Below are 19,893 nucleotides of genomic sequence, written 5' to 3' on the forward strand. Positions count from 1 at the left end.
TCTGGGCCCACTTTCTGTGTTTGGGGCTGCTGTACATAGCATCTCCCCACCCATGCAGTTGGTCAGCATACAGATAAGTCTCTCCAAAGACCTCAGGGCCTGTTCTCATTTCAGTGAATTCAAGGATACTAGTCCCAAAATGCTATTAGTGTGCTACCAGGAGTCTGGGTGCGCACACACATGTATGTGCATGTTCATAGGACATCGTGGGACACACATACACACATACTCCACACTCTCATCTGGGGACCTGAAGCCCATGCTGAGAGACAGCCATGCATACTCACCACCCACCCTTGGCTCATTTGTCAAGGAGTACGTGGGGCTGAAGTGAGTGCCTTGTCCTTTCCTATCCTCACAGAATGTGTGGTCTGGTCTGGAAGCGGGGCACAGAACAGGTCAACAAGCCAATATGGGGGCAGATGGTGTGATTTGTGATTATTGCTGGGGGGTGATGACCATATTTCAGAAGGAGCACCCACAGAAGGGTGTTTTATGGAGGTGCCATCAAAGTCCAAGTGTGAAGCTGAGGAGCAGCCAGCTGTGGAAAGAAACCAGCAGTGGGAAGCATCTCACACTTATTGTCACAGCAGAGCAGAGGGATTGTGCACATGGAGGCATGGGGAGGCTGTGGTAGCTTCATAGGCAAATGTTGCAGAGACCATGTGAGGCTGTGTCTCTGCCTCCCCTCTGCTTCTGCACCAGGACAGCCGCCGTGGACCAGAGGCAAACCAGGGAGCTTGGCTGAGTTCTAGTAAAAGTACTTAAGAATAGGTGGCCGGGGCTCCTGAATGACTCAGTCAGTGAAGTGTCTGCCTTCTGCTTAGGTCATGATCCTAGGGTCCTGGGATCGAGCCTCATGTCAGACTCCCTGCTCAGTGGGGAGCCTGCCTCTCCCTCTCTCTCTGCTGCTTCCCTGCTTGTACTGTTTTGCTTGTATTCTCTCTTTCAAATAAATAAAATATTTTTTAAAAATTAAACAATATGGGGATCCCTGGGTGGCGCAGCGGTTTGGCGCCTGCCTTTGGCCCAGGGCGCGATCCTGGAGACCTGGGATCGAATCCCACGTCAGGCTCCCAGTGCATGGAGCCTGCTTCTCCCTCTGCCTATGTCTGCCTCTCTCTCTCTGTGTGTGACTATCATAAATAAATAAAAAAAATTAAAAAAAATTAAAAAATAAAAATTAAACAATATATTTTAATGTTTTATATTATATTTATATACTTAAATTATAGAAATTTAAATAATATTTAAATAATTAAAAAATTAAAAAATAGGTAGGCAGTGGTTGCTGATCCGAGTTGAAGCGAGAGGGAGGCCCACAGAGGGGTTGGGATGGCTGGGGCTGCTGGAAGGTGGCCTGGGGTGCTGAGGCCATTAGGAGCCTAGTGACTGTGGGGACAAGGCTCTTGGTCCCCTCATCTGTGACATGGGATTGGGGTCAAGACCCTTCACTGGATGTGTAGGGGTCATCAGCTAAATGCCAGTAGCACACAGGATCTGACACACGTGGTGCCTGCAACCAGGACTCGGGCCTTGGGCTAGGCCCGGGCTAGGACAGGTGCCCATGGGAGAGTTCTGAGATGGGCGGGGAAGCGTGTCCATGGGGCACACGTCTGTGGAGGGAGAGTGTGTCCTCAGTGACCCCTTCTTCCCCCAGGATCCCCCTTTGCCCGTGCCAGCCTCAAGAGCGGGAAGACGGAGAGCTCGTCGTACTTCCGTAGGAAGGAGAAGATGTTCCGGTTCTTCATCCGACGCATGGTGAAGGCGCAGAGCTTCTACTGGGTGGTGCTGTGTGTGGTGGCCCTGAATACTCTGTGCGTGGCCATGGTGCACTACAACCAGCCACAGCGGCTCACCACGGCGCTGTGTACGTAGCTGCAGCCTGGGCCTCCCCCTCACCTCTTCCCGAACCACCTCTGGTCTACAGCCTGGAAATCCTGGTTCACAGCCTTTTGCCTTGGAATGCCCTGGGTAGGACCCCTGCACTGACCAAAGGGCCCCAAGGGCCTCTGCTGGGGCCTGAGCTCCCCGTCCCAGGTGGCAGGAGGCCTAGCTGGTTGGAACGGGCTATAAACCATCTGTCAGTGTGGTGTGAAATGATGAGGGGTCCAGGGCACCCTGGGAGGAGGTTGATGGGGTGAGCAGGCATAAGCCAGGCCAGATGGACCTGTGTCCTCCCTTGTAAGGGCCTCAGACCTGTGGACCAGGGCACTTAGCCCCTCATTCCAATCTGCCACAAGGCTGGAGCTCCCTCCCAGGACCCCTGAGGAGAAAAGAGTCCTGCCTCCTCGGCTCTTCCTGGGCTCTTCCTGGGGCTCTTTCTGGGCTCTTCCTGGGCTCCTTTGGTTGTCTGCACTTTTCTTTTTGATTGTTGAACCTGTGTCTGAGACCAGGGCTAACTTACCCGTGTCGATGAGCCCAAGGATAGGCCACTGGAGTCTGAGTCATGACTTCTCTTGTTACATTTCCAAGGAGGAGAGGAAGGTGACCAGGGTGGTTGAGGCCGCTTGCACCTCTGCAGGAACCAGGGATGCCCTTCCAGGACCAGCCCTTCACGTCCTAGGGCTCTGCAGGTCATGGGGAGCCTGGTCCTGGTCTGTCATCCCACCTCACAAGATCTCAAGATGAAGGCTCATTGGTGGTTTCTGTTCTCTGGTCAGGGGTTCCATCTCCCATTCCCTGGAGGTCAGCTGCAATCACACTGCTTGGTATCTGGGGCTGATCTGGAGCTGGTGGGCATAGGACCTTTTTTGGGCTCCCATCAGGGCCTTGCTTTCACCATGGGGGTCCTATATGCCTGAAGCTACCCTGAGGTGGCAAGAGAGTCTTTTCTCCAGAGAACTGTCCTGGACCTGAGTTCCCTGGTGGGCCAGCCACACTCCCCTCTTTCAGACCACAGAGCCTGGTCAGCTCTAAGCAGAAGCTTAGGTAGCTCTGGAAGTGTTCTTAGGAGCTCTAGACTCTGATGGCTCCACAGGCCACTTACACATGTGGGTGGCGGTGACTGTTGGGGATGCAACGCTGGGCTATAGTTTCTCACATTTGTATAGAGATCTTTCATGTAATGGGGAAGGGTGGAGAGGAAGGCGGAGGGGCCCAGGGAGCTATTCCTGGGGCATCCAGGCCTTTCCTTCCCATGGTGCCCAGTCAGTGTTGTGGTTATTCCTTGTTTCCTGGGGATTTGCCACCCGAGGGGCAGATGAGAAGCTGCACGGCCTGGCCACCTGTCTGTGGTGTGGGAGCATAGGACTGAGAGTACCCAGCTGTAGGGCCTGGCCCCAGATCTTCCCTCTTGCTGCTCTGTCTTTTCTGTGGTTCCCTGGGAATTTCTGAGTTCATGGCATTACCAGGGAGCTCCCAGGCTGGCAGGAGAGGTGGCTGCATGCTGGGTGTACATACCTCTGCTCAGCGTCCTGGGCTCCATCCTCGGCTGGACTGGAGCTGAGGAGGGCTGATCTAGCCAGGAAGGGCAAGTCTTGCAAGGGGTAGAGGCAGTGGCTGAGGTAGGAAGGGGGTGCCCACCAGGACTAGCAGCATTGGAGCTCCCCACAGGGCGCTGCCCTGAGGCTGGCCACGGTGCAGACAGTGAGTTCTGTGCACCGTGGTTATCTGTCCAGCCAGGATCCACCCCTGCTGCACCTCTAGAACCCCCAAAGCTTAGCTGGTGAGGGGGAGGGGGTGCTGTGCTCAAACAGGCAGCCGGCTGTTGGGCTTTGTTGTCGCATGAGCCCTCTTGGCCCTGCAGGTCACCTTGACCACCCTCTCCTCTGCCCCTTGGGTCCCCTGACACATGGAACAGTGTTCACATCTGCCTTGGCTCCCCCTTGGCATGCGCCTGGAGAGAGGGGTCATTTCTGTTTCCTCTTTAGGTTCAAGGCAGCACCAGTGCCTGGGAGTTGAACGAATGATTCAGGAGTGAATGAACGGATAGTGAGCATATGAAGCCGAGGGTGTTTCTTCCTCAGGAGAGTGAGAGGGCTGGCAGGACTGTTCCTGTTTCCTGAAGAAGTCGCACCTTCGGCAGGTCCTGGGCTTGCTCCTCGTGGTGCCCTCACTGGATCTCCTGGGAGCAGGATCAGTGACCAGGCAGCTGAAGTTCCAGGGCCTGGCATGCGGGCAGCTGGAAGTCCCATCTTTGTGGCCTCTTTCTCCAGGGTCTGAGGTCTTCCTGTGGGGTGCCCCAGGGCACATGTGGAGAGGTTCTGGGATTCAGCAGCCATGGATCTTGGCAGGTTGCTAGGGCATTCTGAGCTGGACTTGGGGGCACGGTGCTGTCCTCCAACCACCCCTCATGCCTGCTGCTCCGCACAGCCAGGACCAGTGTTCAGTCATTCAGACCTGGCTGGAGTGGGTTCTTCTGCCCAGGTTGGTGGACATCTGTGCCTGGCACGCTGGCTTCTTGGCTCCTCGAGGGAGTCAGCTTTGCCTTCTCATGACAGATCCCATGCATGGCTGGGGAGTCACTGACTTGTTGGTTGGCCTCAGAGGCCAGGCTGATTGTGTGAGTTGCTGCCAGGAGCTGATTATCCATGTAGTCAGGGCAGAGGAGGGGTTCCCTACCTGAGACCTCGGGCCGTGCAGAGGGCTGCGTGGGCAGCAGGGCTGTGCAGCATCTGGGCTATTGCAGGTTTGCCCCTAGCAGAGGCTGCTGAGTGTCCATAGCACAGTGCTGGTGGAGAGCTGTGGAAGACAGCACACGTTGGGGTCCCTAGGGTTGGCAGGAGGTGTGTGGTCTGTTCTACCAGGAGGTGCTTGGGGTCCAGTTTCCCAAGTGATCTGAGTACTAGAAGCCACAGGGAGGCTGGGCTGATAACTTTCCAGGGAGCGGACTTCTCTGAAGCTTACCGTCCATTCATGCTCATGGCCTGGACCCTCTGGGGCCAGCCCTGCCCACGCTTCTGAGCTGCCCAGGGGCTAGAGGTAGGCATGGTCCCTGTGGGCTGCTCTGCAGAATAACATGCCAATGCCAGCTCCACACTCGTGGGGAAGGATCAAAGGCAGTGCCCTTGTTCTGGCATCTGGCATTCCTGGTTTGGCTGGAGCCAGGGCCCGGCTGTGCCTTGTGCTGTCTGTGGCTTTGTCTGGCTCCTGGACCAGCTTGGCCTGGCTCGGGGTCCTGCTGTCTGTGTGTCTGGATTCCCCAGTATTGCCCTTAGTTCCAGTGCGGCCAGCATGGCCTCCCTTTGGCTCCTAGGCCCTTGAGGGTCCATACCGCTGGTGGCAGGACTCCAGGGTAAGGCAGGAGGGGCACCTGCAGGAAGGTGGAGGCGACTGCAGGAGCCTCTGAGTGCCTCACAGAGTGAGGGGGCCATATCCTCCTGGCCCCAAGCAAGCATTGGCCCTCCTGGGAGCCTCAGGCTGCCTGGCCAGGCAATGCCCATGTGCCAGGTGAGCAAAGGTCACAGCAAACACGATGATGTGGGGTTTTGAGGAAGGTGTCAGGGAAGCTCCCGCGGGAATATGGGGCAATTCTGATGAGGCTGAGGGTCTCTGCGGTGCTCACAGCATGAGGCGGGGAGCAAGCCTGAAGGTGGAAGGACAAGTCCAAGCCCATCCTCCGGTGGGTGCTGAGTGGCACCAAGAACGCACTCCTGAGCCCAGGCCCAGGGTCTCGCCTCCTGCATGGCTATCTCTGGTGCTGTAGGCACTGGACACGTACCACGTGTCAAAGTGGAGCCAGCATCTGTGTGTCCCTCCCAGTCCCAGTTGGTTCATCATTCTCATTCTGAGCTGTGATTCCCCAGCTCAGGGGCCACAGACCAGGCTTGCAGGGCTCAACCCTGGGAAGCTCAGAGGTCTGGTGTCCTCCAGTCTGGGCTGGAGCCAGGTGGGAGGAGGCTGAGAGCTAATCCCCCTCTTCTCCGGCTTCTCCTAGACTTTGCAGAGTTTGTTTTCCTGGGTCTCTTCCTCACAGAGATGTCATTGAAGATGTATGGCCTGGGGCCCAGAAGCTACTTCCGATCTTCCTTCAACTGCTTTGACTTTGGGGTGAGTAGGATCCTCAGGTGCTGGCCTGGGGTCCTGGCAGGTCTGTATCTGGGACTGAGCGTCCACATAGCCCCTCCCACCATGCTGTATCCGCGTGTGCTGTGGGGTCTGTGCAGCAGGACCCAGGCAGTTGAGCATGCTATGACCCTGTGTGGGTCAAAAAGGGAGGGGCCCTTGACAGAGAGGAGTCCAGGCCTGACTTATGGGGGTGTCAGCTGCAGGACATCCTCCTCCCTGCCTCCGGCCCTGTCTGTAGAATCTCAAGGTCAGCTGAAGGCACTGTGGCCCCCTTTGTGCCTGGTGCAACCATCTTTTAAATATGCTACTGTTTTGCAGAGGGCTCAGTGTTCCCAGCAGAGCTTCAGGGGGGTGGGAGCTGGCTCTGGACAGCTTGGGCACCTGCTTAGGGGTGGGCCGATGGGGGCTTGGCGGTGGTGCAGCCTTCCTCGTGGACCTGGCTTGGGTCCCTAAACAACTTCTTTGGGCCTGGGAGTGTTCACAGGACTCGCTGGGACAAAGCCCAGGGAGTGACACAGGCCCTCCCAGGCCAGTGGAGCGTGGACACCTCCCCGTGCCGAGCCTGGAGCCCAGGGGGTGAGCTCTGACCGGTGCAGACTTTCCAGAAGTGGCATGCCAGCCCTGAGGAAGGCTCCCACCTCCGCAGAGTCCTGAGGAGCTGGTGGGCAGGGGGCAGCCTGGACACAGGTAGAAGTAAAACCTCAGCTCAAAAATTCAGCATGGCTTTGACTTTTCCCATCAGTGGAGTTGATGCAATGCTGTGTCCACAGGGGAGGCAGCGGGGACCTGGAGGCCTGGCCCCAGAGCCTCAGGTGACACCCCACGGCACTGCAAGGTCTCAGTGGGGAGGGAGGAGCCGAGGCTTCCCAGGCTGTGCCCCAAGCTGTGGATGCCATGGTTCTTTCTGGGGGAAGGTTTCTTGTCCTTGGCCCACTTAGTTACTGGGAAAGACTGTGGTGCACGCAGGCCAGAGGGACCCCAAGGGGTTAGGGGATTTCAGAGGATCCTTGATCTTTCAAACATCTTCTGCTCCAAGCTGACTGGGTCCTGGGCCGTGGCCAGGTTTGCATGTAGCCACACAGAGTAAGCATGTGTCGTCTCATGGTTCCTATAGGCAGGGGCCCAGGCCTGGCTCGGCCACGGGCCTGTGGTCCAGGGTCTCTTAAGGGGCACAGCTGACAGCCAGGAAGCCACAGCCTCATGACGTGATGAGCGCTGGAGAATTTGCTTTTCAGTTCCTCAGGAGGCTATTGATGGGCCTCAGGGGACTGGCTTCCATGCTCACTCACGTGGTTAGTAGCAGGCCTCAGTCCTGGTCACATGGGTCTCTCCCCGGGGCTGCCTCATGTCCTTATAATCTGGCAGCTTGTGACCCGACACAGAGACCGAGAGTTCCTGAGACAGAGCCGTGGAAACCCAGTCTCACAGAGATGACCAAACTGTGCCATTTTCTTTGTTCAGAGTGAGTCACTTGGCTGAGCCCATGCCCAACAGGGGTGGGGGTGTTACCCGGGGTAATGACCCCCAGGAGGCACGGGGCACGGGGGCCATCTTAGAGGCTGCCTGCCGCAGTCCATGCTCCGGCCCCCAGTGGCCCAGACCCTTCCCCATGGGAAATACACGCATGTCCTCCGGCTTCCCCAGCACGTTGCATCCCAGCATCAGCTCAGGGTCCAGGCCTCATTGTCCAAGCCAGGCCCAGGTGTGGCCGAGGGTCCTCCAGGATGGCTGCTCAGCCCCTCCCCACCTGCAGACCTGTGGAACGAAGGAGACGAGCTGTCACCTGCACAGTTGTAGGAGGGGCTCAGAGGAGCTGAGCGTTCCTGCCCAGAGGGGACCCACGGTAGGACCCACAGGGAGTCTCTGGAATCTGGCTGGGAAAAGTCAGAGACCCTGGGACCAGCCCTTAAGGCCTGAGAAGCCCTTTGGGCCTTCAGCTGGCTTCTGGATCACCCTTTTTGTTCCAGGAAAGGTAGCGAGTGTTTTCAGTTGTGCAGGTCTCTCAGCCTGCTTCCTGCCAGTAGGATTCCAGGATCCAAAGGCCTGTCGTTTTGTCTTTTGCCCCGAGCAGGGGGCATTTCTGCAGAGCCAAGTCTTCTCAGAGTGTCTGGGTGTGTTGTGGGTCTTCCTGGAGGTTGTTGCACCCAACAGAAGACGTACCTGAACTCTGGGGATGGGCCCTTCCCTGCAGGGTCCCATGGTGACACAGCTGAAGCCTTGCTGTTCCTGGGGCTGCTGTGCAAGACCGTCTCCATGGGGCTAGAATGTGGGACTGGGCGGTACTCTTGGGCGCCTGCAGCACCCGCTGCCTCTGTGGACTGTGTCATTTCTGACCTTGGCATCCTTGGCTGTGTGGCGAGGCTGAGTATTCCCAAAGCCAGCAGGTCCTGGTGGACAGCACTTCCTCGCACACTGACCATGAGTGGCGGGGGACCCAGGCCGCACCTGCACACTCTATGTGGAGATCCAGAGCCCTCATGGTCAGGGTGGCATACTTTCTTCTGCTCACAGAACTGTGGGCGACTCTGTGGCTGAGGTTCCTGCCAGGACACAATAGGGCACCCACCCTGTGTCCTGCGGATGTGCAGGTGTGGCCTCCGCGCTTCCTTGCAGTCCAGAGCCATGAGTGGTGCGTCTAGGGCTGTGGATCCGACATGCCACTCAGTGCCTCCTCTGGCTCCCAAACCACTGCTGTGTTGTTCAGAGCTTCACTTCTGTCTCCAAAATGTGCATTGCTTTTCTCTTGACATGTAACAAATCACCCCAAGGGTTAGTGGCTTAAAACAGCCAACACTTGCTCTCTCTTGTTTTGGTAGTAGGAGCCCCCGGCTCCTACTGCCCCACCATGCTGCGGCAACTGCAGGCCCTTTGGGTAGGGAGCTCACGTCCAGGCTCCTTCTTGGGGCCACTTAGTCCCTAGCCACAGCTCCTCGTGTCCCACCACACAGCAGCTCTGACCTGCAGCAGAGCTGAGTACCCAGGAGGAAGCAGGTCCTTGTGACCTGATCTCAGAGGGGACAGCTCATCACTCTGTCCCGTTCTGTTGGCTAGAAGTGAGTCACTGGGTTCATCCCAGTGAGGGACAAGGCTGTCCAGGGGAGCACCACATACTGGGGGTCACGGTGGGCGTCTCAGGGGCCATCTGCTCCAGGAACACGTGGGGACAAAGTCTGAGGGTTAAGGAAAATGGTAAGAACATGGACTTAGGAAACCGGGAGCTCCAGCCCCAGACAAACATGGGGTGCTGTGCACCTGCTGCAGGAAATTGGCAGAGGTGCTCAGGGTCGCCAAGGACAGGTGGCGGCATGCTCATCCCCTTTGTCGTGCTGCCCAGGGTACAATGAATGCAGCTGTTGGGCTGTCTGGATGCCAGCAGGACATCGGATGTGCTCTAAGTGATGCGGTTGTGTTCAGTGTGGAAAAGTGTGCAGAGGAGGGCTGTGAGCTGGGGTGAGCCATCACTGGGGCACCTGCCAGAGCAGATGTGTAGGGTCCTAGACCAGTGGTCACTCTGCCAGAGCCTCCAGTCATGCCTGGGGCCTGGGTCCTAGTACGTCACCAGCTTCCTGGCCCTGGGGGAGAATGCTGACATTGAGCTGATGTGATTTGCAGTTGGTCAGTCAGGGAACCCATCAGCCCGCCAACACTCCATGCCCTGGACACACTGGGGGGCACCTGTTGGGGGACGGATGGCCCCAGGACTGGGGCGGTGGAGCTCCCGAAGGCTGCAGGAGCTTAGTGTGAAACGTGCATCCTGTGTTGTGGATGCTCACAGAGGGACTGCAGCTGCTGCCTCCAGATGCGCACGTGTGGGCTGGTGTGTGTGTGCCTAAGGCTGACCCTGTCTCCCTGCAGGTCATTGTGGGGAGCATCTTTGAAGTGGTCTGGGCAGCCATCAAGCCAGGAACATCCTTTGGGATCAGTGTGCTGCGGGCACTGCGGTTGCTGAGGATCTTCAAAGTCACAAAGTATGTTATCCACATGCTCCTGGGTGAAGGGAGGAGGGACGCAGGCCGCACGTGAGACTGGCCAAGCAGCGTGCTTGCTCCTGGGGGCTCATGGGGCTGGCCTTGAGCTCTACTATCTGCAGTCTCTTTTCGTGCTTGTAATTGGCAGTTTTTGAGGTTTTTTTAAAATTTTTTAAAATTTTTATTTATTTATGATAGTCACAGAGAGAGAGAGAGAGAGAGGCAGAGACATAGGCAGAGGGAGAAGCAGGCTCCATGTACTGGGAGCCCGATGTGGGATTCGATCCCAGGTCTCCAGGATCGCGCCCTGGGCCAAAGGCAGGCGCCAAACTGCCGCGCCACCCAGGGATCCCATAATTGGCAGTTTTAAAGCCCCTGCGCGGCATGACTGTTTCGGTCACAGGGCTGTACCTGTTCTCAGGGTGGTTCCCCGTTGGCCTCAGTGCTGCCGCCAGGGTTCCTGGTTCTCTCGGTAGCTTGCTTCCCACAGTTTCATACTGTCCCCTCTTCTGAAACCAGCAGTCCCGTCTTTCAACCTTCAAACGATTACTTGGCTTCATAGTTAACAGAGAAAATAGAAGTTACCAGAAGGAGGTGTTTTTTATGGTCTAGCCCGCCCCCGCACCTGGCCACCTGCCTGTGGCCCCAGCCCTGCAGAGGGAGGGAGGTCTCAGCTGACTCTGCCCTTCTGACCTGAGCCAGCATGGAGCCCACGTGGCTCCCACCCCCAGGCCTGCCTTCCCCACCCTATGCCTGACGCTGCCTTGCTTAAGCCGTGGCAGGAGGATAGGCGCCAGGTCTGTTTTCAGTTCTGTTCCACTTGGTTCTTCACGTGACCCTGGAGGCCATTTGCTCCACTTTGTCTGCGAGGGGCAGCAGCCAGGGCGGGGGTGTGATGCGGTTACCGAGAGACCACTGTCTACGCCAGGGCCTGGGGCACTCCACAGCAGGACCTCCCCTACCCTGAGTGCCTGGACCCCTGTGCTGTGAGCACGCAGCCCACACACGCTCTAGCACGGGGCTCCATGCCATATCCTCAGCCATGGGACCCAGGGAGCAGACCTGGCTACACTGGGCCTGTGTGGGAGGCCTTGGGCCCTGGGTCACCCCTCCAGTGACTTTCAAAACCTCTTATCTCCCCGGGGTAGACAGGAGTTCTTTTGGTCCTTCCCAAACTGTTTATTTGTTTGTTTATTTAAAGATTTTATTTATTAATGAGAGACACACACACACAGAGAGAGAGAGAGAGAGAGAGAGAGAGGGGCAGAGGGAGAAGCAGGCTCCATCCAGGTAGCCTGACATGGGACTCGATCCGGGCTCTCCAGGATCACGCCCTGGGCTGAAGGTGGTGCTAAACTACTGAGCCACCCGGGCTGCCGCCCCCAGTCTGTTTTAAATCCAAACCTGAGACCATTTGAGGACACGATGGTGTCCCTGCAAGAGAGTTTGGCCAAGAATGTGTCCCATCTAGGGCCACAAATGCTGCTGTGCATCCTCTGTGGCCTCCCCGTGCGATGCAGGTACATCACCCTGGGAGGAGGCCAGGACAGCCGCCTTCACCTTGGTTGTGAGGCCTGGTGTCCTAGGGCTCTGCTTCCTTCTGGAAGCCAGGCAGCCCCTGTCCTGAAGTGGGCTGGCTTTTCCAGAGTTTTCCCAGCCCATCATGTACCTTGTAAGAGAATCCATGGAACACAAGTGAGCCTCTGTGCCACCAGCAGTAGGGAGGACAGGATTGGAGGGTCCAGGGACACCCAGGGGCAGGGTGAACATGGAGACTACGATCTGTCCTGCCACTCCTGCCTTTCTAGGGTGCTGGGAGCTTATGTGCAGAGACACAGAAGCATATGGCGTGTCTCCTGGTGGCTGGAGGGAAAGCCACATGCCCCAGCCTTTTCTGGAGGAGCTCCCCAGCCATGGGCATGGGGTTGAACCCCCAGCCTCCCAATGAGCAAGCTGTTAGCAGCCTCAATACCCCCCCCTCAGTGTACTTCAATGGGGCCTGTGTGCCCTTGGGGGGCACGAGGGACACAGTATCTGACCTCCAGGAACATTTGAGGAATGTGATGGAGAGGTGGGGGTTGTGGGATGCCAGTGTTGTTCTCGCAACACTGCCCCCCACCTGACCCCCTCCAATCCATGCTGTGTCCTGGGCCCTTGGTGAGAGGGGCATTCACACCTGGGTTTCATGTCACCTATCACAGCACCGAGGACCTGCCCAGGCCATGGGCTGAGTACCCTCCACTGCAGCTCCTCAGCTTGTGGTCTAGGTGGAGGTTACCCTAAGGCTGCCTGGGTATGGAGAGGTGGAGAGGGATGGCAGCAATAGGTGCAGCTTTGGGAGATGAGGGCGAGCCCAGCCCTGGATGTGGCCGTCCCCCCTGGCGTCCCTGGTGGAGAAGTGCTCTGGATGCCCATCGAGGTGGGAAGCCTACGGGGTTTAGAAAATCTGGGAAGCCATAGGTGTGACTGTGAGACCCATGGAGCATGGTGTCAGTGGTGGGTGGCGGGTGTCAGCCAGCTCTGTGGGGGCGCGGCTGGGCGTAGACAGACTGCATCTGCCCTGACAGGTACTGGAGCTCCCTGCGCAACCTGGTGGTATCTCTGCTAAACTCCATGAAGTCCATCATCAGCCTCCTCTTCCTGCTGTTCCTGTTCATCGTGGTCTTTGCTCTGCTAGGAATGCAGCTATTCGGGGGACAGTAAGTGGGCCTTGGGGGGTATAGGAGGCTGGGGGCCCTGCCAGGGAGACAGAGCTCAGAGCAGATGTGCTGCCCAAGTGCCCCACACCTGTCTTCTGCCTGGGGGTCCCCTGAGGGGACAACGGCCCCTCACAGCCCCCGCCCAGCCTGGGACAGTGCTGCACACCTGGGTGCCTGGCTGGGCTCCTGGTGGGCGATCTCCTGCCAAGACTTCTTGTTTTCCTCAGGTTTAACTTTAGAGATGAGACCCCGACAACCAACTTTGACACTTTCCCCGCGGCCATTCTCACTGTCTTCCAGGTAAGGCTCCTGGCTCTTAGCGCACTGCTGGCCTGCGTAGCTCTCCAGGTATGGGGAAGGCAGCCTTCCCTGTCAGTGCCTGCACGCCCTGGACAACCTACATTTCAGACAGAACTTTCCAGAAAACAGAAGAGAACAAGTGGGAGATGAGCATAGAGACAGTCCCTGGGATTGTACTGACTCTAGAGCCTGGGTATGGAGGGAAACCGGGTCCCAAGAATCATGTATGGTTCCCTGGGGAGCTCAACTGTCCTGTGGCCCTGGGCTTCAAACCACCAACTGGTCCCAGCCCCTGGACCTCGAGCCACAAGCTGTCTTTTGCCCTTTGAGAATAAAACAGCAAAGCATTCCATGTACTTCTCCCTCCTGTCAGGCCCAGTGGTCTTTTAGTTCTCTTTTCTGCCTGGAGAACATGCCTGCCACAGCTCCTGGAGAAGCTGAGGTTCTTGGCCTACGTCTCTGTGATGCAGACCTTGTCACTCAGGTGACCTCTGCCCTCTCGGAGAGGTTCCCTTTTGAAGACGCTCTTGGTTGAGCACTTTGCCCCCTTGCAGGGCTGTAGCACCCCTAATACCTCCATGACTGGCCTCGCTGATAGTATAATGCCGATGTTTCTATCTTATGAAGCCTCTTGGATACCATGCCTGCGATCAAGCTGTTGGGGTGGATTGTTGTTTTGCTCTGAATGACCCTTAGGGGAGTCCAATAGGCCATGTATGCTCAGGCCAGAGGGCTTAGCTAGCCTCCTGGTCTCTGGGGTTGCTCTTGTTGTCTGAGTTGGGGCCTCTAGCAGAGATCTGCTCAGTGATGCGAAGGAGCTCCTTTCTGCTGTGCGGTGCTAGGGCTGCCCAGCAGGATCTAAAAAGTCAGCAAGGGAATTGGTGGGAATATGTTTTAGGCACAGTGGGAAGGTGAATGGAGTCAGGGCAGCAAAGGCATAAGGTTTGTGACAGAAGGACTGGCGCTGGCAGATGTCAGATTGGATGGGCTTTCCAGGGCAGACCCAGAAGCTTCACCCAGTGGGAGCAATCTCAGAGACTCCCAAAGTAGGGAGGGCACATGATTGAAAGTTAGAGCTCTGCTTTGTTCTGTTTGTTGCAAGAAAGGAGTGAATGTGGTTGGTTAATGGTGGTGGTGTGGGACAGAGGGGAAGAGGAAGTCAGAGTTAGAGGAAAAACATAGGTTATTATGGTCAGATGATGCTCTGGTTTAGACCTCAGACCCTCTCTGCTCTGGAGTGGCAATAAGGTAATAAATACATCTAGAAAATAAAAGGAACCAGCCAAGCAGAAAACAAACTGTGGCCCAGAAATGGAACAGTGAGGAGAGATCCAGAGACCCGGGTCCCTCGGATGTGGTCTGGATGAGGCAGATGGGTTGGACATTAGGGGCATCCTACCCGACTTGGCACTGGGGAAGGTGTGTGGCCCTTTGAGGAGCATAGCAGCAGAGCTAAGAGAGGGTAACTGTGGCTGGAGGAGGACAACAAGGTTGCAGGGGTGGATAGCTGGCCAGGCCAAGCCTTCACTTTCTGTGGATGGTGCTGGACTGGGGCCTGAGACCCCAGGATGGAGCTTGCTTTTGCTTCTGAATGGGGCAGGAGAGGGTAGGGGAGTGTGTGACCAGGAAGAAAACACCCCAAGTCTGCTCATGGTGAGCGTGCAGACTGAACCATGATGAAACTGACCCCACAGAAGAGGCCTGACAACACCTGCAGTCAGAAGGTGAGCTCACTCCTAAAGAAATGAGAATAAGAGAACAAATGTAGGGGACTTTGCACCAAACGTGCTTGAGATCTACACAGTATTCGAGGAGGAACTTGCAACATGTAACACAAATTTACAAAAGTACCTGAGAACCAAGAACAGGTTGATACGAAAAAGAACTAAGTACAAATCCTAGGAATGAAAAATATTGCCGTTGAAATAGAGAAATAAAGGGTAAACTATACACTGGACACAACCTAAGAAAGGTGAGCTGAAAGGTGTGGAGGAACATGGGACATGGGTGTGAAGCTGCTATGTCGGGTGAGGGAGACGATGCTAGCACCATCCGGGAGAGTCTTAGAGGGTGTGCACTCAGGCCAACCCAGGTGAACAAAAGTAATGCCAAACCTAGATGTGTTGTGATAAAGAGGAAATCTTAAAAGCAACTCTGGAGAGAGATTCCTCACAGAAGAATGACAGTCTGATGGCAAAGGGTCAGGAGGTGACTTTGAAACGCTGGGGGTCAGGCCCCATGACCCAAGAATGCCAATCCAGAGAGCTGAGGTTCAAGCATGAGGTGGAATTGGACATGTTCACAGGCATACGGAGAGTTACCATCTTCCTGATTACCCAAAGCACCACAGATATTTAATATTTATGTATTTAGTAAAGCCAATGATTCAGAAGAAAAAAAATAACATGACACCCAAGAAGAAATGAAAGACCTGAACCATTTCAGAAATTGAGTGATTAAAAATCTGCTTACCCAAGCCACCATGTTCTGGTAATTTCACAAGTGAATTCTACTAAAATTTGAGAAAGACGTCGTTCCAATTTTATGCAGATGACTCCAGAGAAGACAAAAGGAAGGCACTCAGTTCACTTTATGAGACTACGGTAACCTTGATTAAAAAAAAAAAAGACCCTAACTGAACTAACATGAATCTTCTCCTTAGTGACTTACAGGAAGAAACTCCAGCGAGGGAGCTGAAGTGGGGGTGGGGGGTGGCACAAAAAGGGAAACATTTATTTGCAGTAAATAAGGAGCTAACAGGAAATAACTTCCAAAGCTGTGACTCCCTGTGTGGGATGAGTGGGTTCCTTTGATTTAGGGTTCAGAGCTTCGTCATTACAGAGGTGGGCATAAGGTCAGGCACATGTGCTCGGGAAACATGCCTATGCACGCATTGTCTGTTACGCTGATGGGGTTTGCGCTCCTCCTTGGAAGTAGATTTCACACTAGAATGAGGTATAGAGGTAACTGCCCTGCATTGTATGGCCTACCTACGCAGGTAGGGGTCAGGGACTGAGCCCTTCTGTTGCTTTCCTCTGAAAAGATAAGGTTAACATTCTTGTGGAGGAGGAGGCCAGTGGGGGTCTTAGGTCATGGTCACAAACACAGAGACAGAGGGAAGTAGTGACTAACCAAATTAGATATGCCTACAGGTTAACGAACTTGAGTTTATCCTAGAAACATGCAAGATGACCTAACATTGGAAAGTCTATTAATGTAATTCATCATTTTAGCCAATTAAGGAAAAACCACGTCATCAGAAAAAATATGTGAACCCGGCAAGAGCATGGCACAGAGTGAGAGGGCAGGAGAAATAAACCTGGGAGATATGTTGTTCACTGTTGAGGCTGGATGACCAGCATGAGGAGATTCATCACACTCTCTACTTTATGTATGTCTGAAAATGTGCATAATGCATCCTTTTCTAAAAAAGTAAAATTGCATGATAAAACCCAATACTCTTTTCAAGTAAAAACTCTTAGCAGATTATGCTGGTCTCAGTGGCCTTGGTGTAATAGGACAAGAAAATAGGAAATGCAATTTCTCAGGGTTGACAAAGAAAGAATAGTCACAGCCAAAATATTTGTATACACCGAAAACTCAAATGTTGTGATTGCAGATGGTGTGGGATGATTTGCTTATCCACAGAGCAAAATGTGAAAATTGAATTTCTATGACAATCTACTTTGTTCTAGATTTGAAATCAGTTTGGGTAGATTAAGACTTAAATGTGAAGAGCAAATCTGAAATTTTAGAAGGACGTGCAGGAGTGTGATGGTACTAACTCAAGGCAGGAAAGTCCCTCTTAAAATATAAGAAGCACAGATCATAAAGGAAAATATTGACAAATTAGACTGTTAAAATAGAAATTTCTGTGCATCAAAAGATACCACAGATAGATGTCTCTGAGAAGACATTTCCACAGTGTTACAATAACCACTGGAAGGTTAGTGTCCAGAACTTCCACAAATCAAAGAGAAAAGACAAATAACGTCATAGGAAAAGGCAGAGTGTAAACAAGTGTACCAGAGGAGAGGAAGTTGAATGAGTTCTCTGATGATTAACCCTGTGAGAACTATTACTGGTGTTGCTAGAGATACAAATTAAACCCACCATGAGACAACCTCTCCACCTGTCAGTTTAGCAGAAATTAAGAAATCTAATATCAAGTTTTAGAGAAGATGTGGAGAAATAGGGATTCCTTTATGCTGCTGGTGGGTTGGTGGAACGAGTGTGGGTAGTAATTCCATAAAATCTAATAACTAGAACTTGCATATGGGTGGTTCTTGTCGTGGGTCTGTGCTCTGGAAAGTCTCCTGCCCAGTTGTACAAGGAGATCCATGTGAGACATCAGGGCAGCATTATTTATAATAGCAAAAAACAGAAGTTACAGAAATGCTCATCATCACAAGAATGGATAAAAAAAAGTGTGCCGTATTATCTATAGAGCAGGAAAATGAGCGACCTAGAATTAAAAGCATTAACATGGATGAATCTCACAAATAGAATATTAAGCAAAAAAAAAATGAGTAAGATTCAGAATAATACACAACATATGATACCATTTGAATAAGGACGAAATCATGCAAAACAATATTGTTTATGGCATACGTGTGGTGAAAGTATAAAGGCTTGCATGGGAATGATAATAGCAGACTTGGGTGATGGGGGAGTTCCACCCAAGGGGCGCCACCTTCTTTTGAATGCTGTGGTTCTCAAGCCAGGTAGTGGGTATACAGAGGTTGGTTAAAAATTATTCATCATCCCTTTCTGAGTGTTTGAAATAGTGCATAATTAAAAAGTCAAAGGATACAAAAAGAGAAACTAAGAAATCATCTGAAAGAAGGCTGGCACAATATTCACATAAGCCAAAGCAGAAGTTAAGGGAAAAAAAGCTTTTGGAAAAATAAATAAATATATTAAATAACAACAAAGAGAAGGCCGCAGTCATGAGCCTGCCTGACCTAAAAACTCGGCCTAAAAATACGCTGAGCAAAAACTGCCAGAAGCACGTGGAAGTGCCCATCTTACAAGAGGGTTGTTAATACATTTCTATCAAACTGCAGGAGGAGGCTGACATCTGTGGACTCTGCACCCAGCTGACAGCAAACAAGACAGTCCTCATTTGGGGCACACAGGGCATTTGTGGAAACTGACTATATGTTCAGTACCCCAGGAAATTCCTACGAATATCGAAGAACTGCCATGCTATAGAACACATTCCTGATGTAATGTAAATAAATACACAGACCTTGTGGAAAAAGTCATTTAAAATCTTCCCCCAGGTTTGAAAGCTGAAGGGCCAAGCTAAAGAAGACATCACAATGGACCTTATGAAATACTTGGAAGTAAACGATGACATCAAAACTTATGGAATGAGGTGGAAGTAATACTTAGAGGAAAGTTTATGAATGATCTTAGATGCAATGATCAAGATAAAAGAAAGACTGGAAATAAGCTAGTGATATACTCATTTCATAAACCTAGAAAAGAGAACAAGTAAACCAAAGAAAAATTGAAAGCAGGGGAAAAATGGTTAATAAGCAGATATTAGTGACACAAAACTGAAACACCAAGGCAACAAAATCATAAAAAAAAAAAACAACTTGCTCTCTGGAAGACTAATACGGCACCTCTGCAAGACTGGTCAAGAGAAAATGCACAAAAGTATAGCCTGGAAGGGAGGCATACCTACAGGAATGGGAGAGGTTGTCTTAAATCCCAAACAATATGGCCAGAGGTTTGAAAAGTAAGATGAAACATGCACTTTAATAGGAAAACCTCAAAGACGTAAAGTAGCTCAAGAGGAAATGAAAAACCTGGGTAGCTTTCTAACCATGAAAGACAAGGGATCTGTAGAGCTCTTTCCCTGCCCTGGGCCTGGCATGTGTAAGGTGAACCTTACCAAGTCCATACAGTTCACTTGTGCCACAGAACACAAAATCAACATTCAAAAGTGTGGCTTTTCTATGTGATGTAACCATTCAAGTAAAAAATTCAATGAAAATGAAAGATTTCATTCCAGAGGCAACAAAAGCTGTAAGGTACCCAGAAATCTGCAAACAGTATATAAGACTTGAAATTATGACTTGTTATCAAAGGACCTACAGTTCTGGGCTCACAGGGGGTATATTTAAAATGGGGAGGCCTGAAAGGGGTCTGTTCTCCTAATTTAATTTCTTGGAATTCAGCATATTGATAATGTGGACAGGTCAATGTCCATGGATAGCCAAAGTGGTTCAGGAAGGAGGGGTTTGCCTCACTGTGTGTCGCGAATGTTTACAAAGCTGCAGTGGGAGGATCCTGAGATGTGAGGGCAGACCAGAGAACCCAGAAACAAGGCCAGGCTACGTGGGAAGCTGGCCATAGGAAGAGGCTGGGCACAGAATATCTTAAAAAGTGGGTCTGAAAACTGGCTTTCCGCTGGGGAAAAGCCGATCTCCAGGTCCATGGATACACAGAGTGGTAACCATACACTGCAAGTGGATTAGAAATCCACCTGTGAAGGACCAGACTTCAAAGTGGTTCGAAGAAGACATAAGAGTATTTGTAGGAATATTTGTAGTATTTGTAGGAATTTGTAGGGGAAGAATTTCTCAGCGGCTTCACAGTTTGTCAGGACACAGACATGAGCTGCAAGCATGTGTAGTCGCTCCTGCAGACGGAGGGTGACAATGAGCCAGAGGATGTGTGGAAGTGTCACCATCGGCATGAGGAAGACGAGTCCAGGAGACCCCAGGAGATGACCCTGACCCACTGGCCCTCTCGCCCCTGTGATGATGCAGCTTAGGGTGCACACTTTGGAAATGTCTCGTGAAATCAGAGGTGCACCCGCCTGCTGCCTGGCCGCCCCAGGTGTGTGCAGACCTTTCACATGTTTGCTGAGGCTCAGTGGCAAATCCCTGGAAAGAAGGAAG

General features: G+C 52.9%; 1 protein-coding gene across 4 annotated transcripts in view; it reads left to right on the forward strand.

The window, feature by feature from the left end:
* Positions 1-19,893, forward strand: part of CACNA1B (calcium voltage-gated channel subunit alpha1 B) — a 195,677-nt gene that overhangs the window by 70,170 nt on the left and 105,614 nt on the right. For all 4 annotated transcript variants that reach the window (XM_077851631.1, XM_077851627.1, XM_077851628.1 and 1 more), the window contains exons 11-15: positions 1,661-1,870; positions 5,879-5,991; positions 9,865-9,977; positions 12,545-12,676; positions 12,904-12,976. In XM_077851631.1, coding sequence (XP_077707757.1) covers positions 1,661-1,870; positions 5,879-5,991; positions 9,865-9,977; positions 12,545-12,676; positions 12,904-12,976 — 641 coding nt within the window. The remainder of the gene's footprint in view (positions 1-1,660; positions 1,871-5,878; positions 5,992-9,864; positions 9,978-12,544; positions 12,677-12,903; positions 12,977-19,893) is intronic.

The sequence above is a fragment of the Canis aureus genome, chromosome 16 (genome assembly GCF_053574225.1).
Source record: "Canis aureus isolate CA01 chromosome 16, VMU_Caureus_v.1.0, whole genome shotgun sequence".
Classification (NCBI taxonomy): domain Eukaryota; kingdom Metazoa; phylum Chordata; class Mammalia; order Carnivora; family Canidae; genus Canis; species Canis aureus.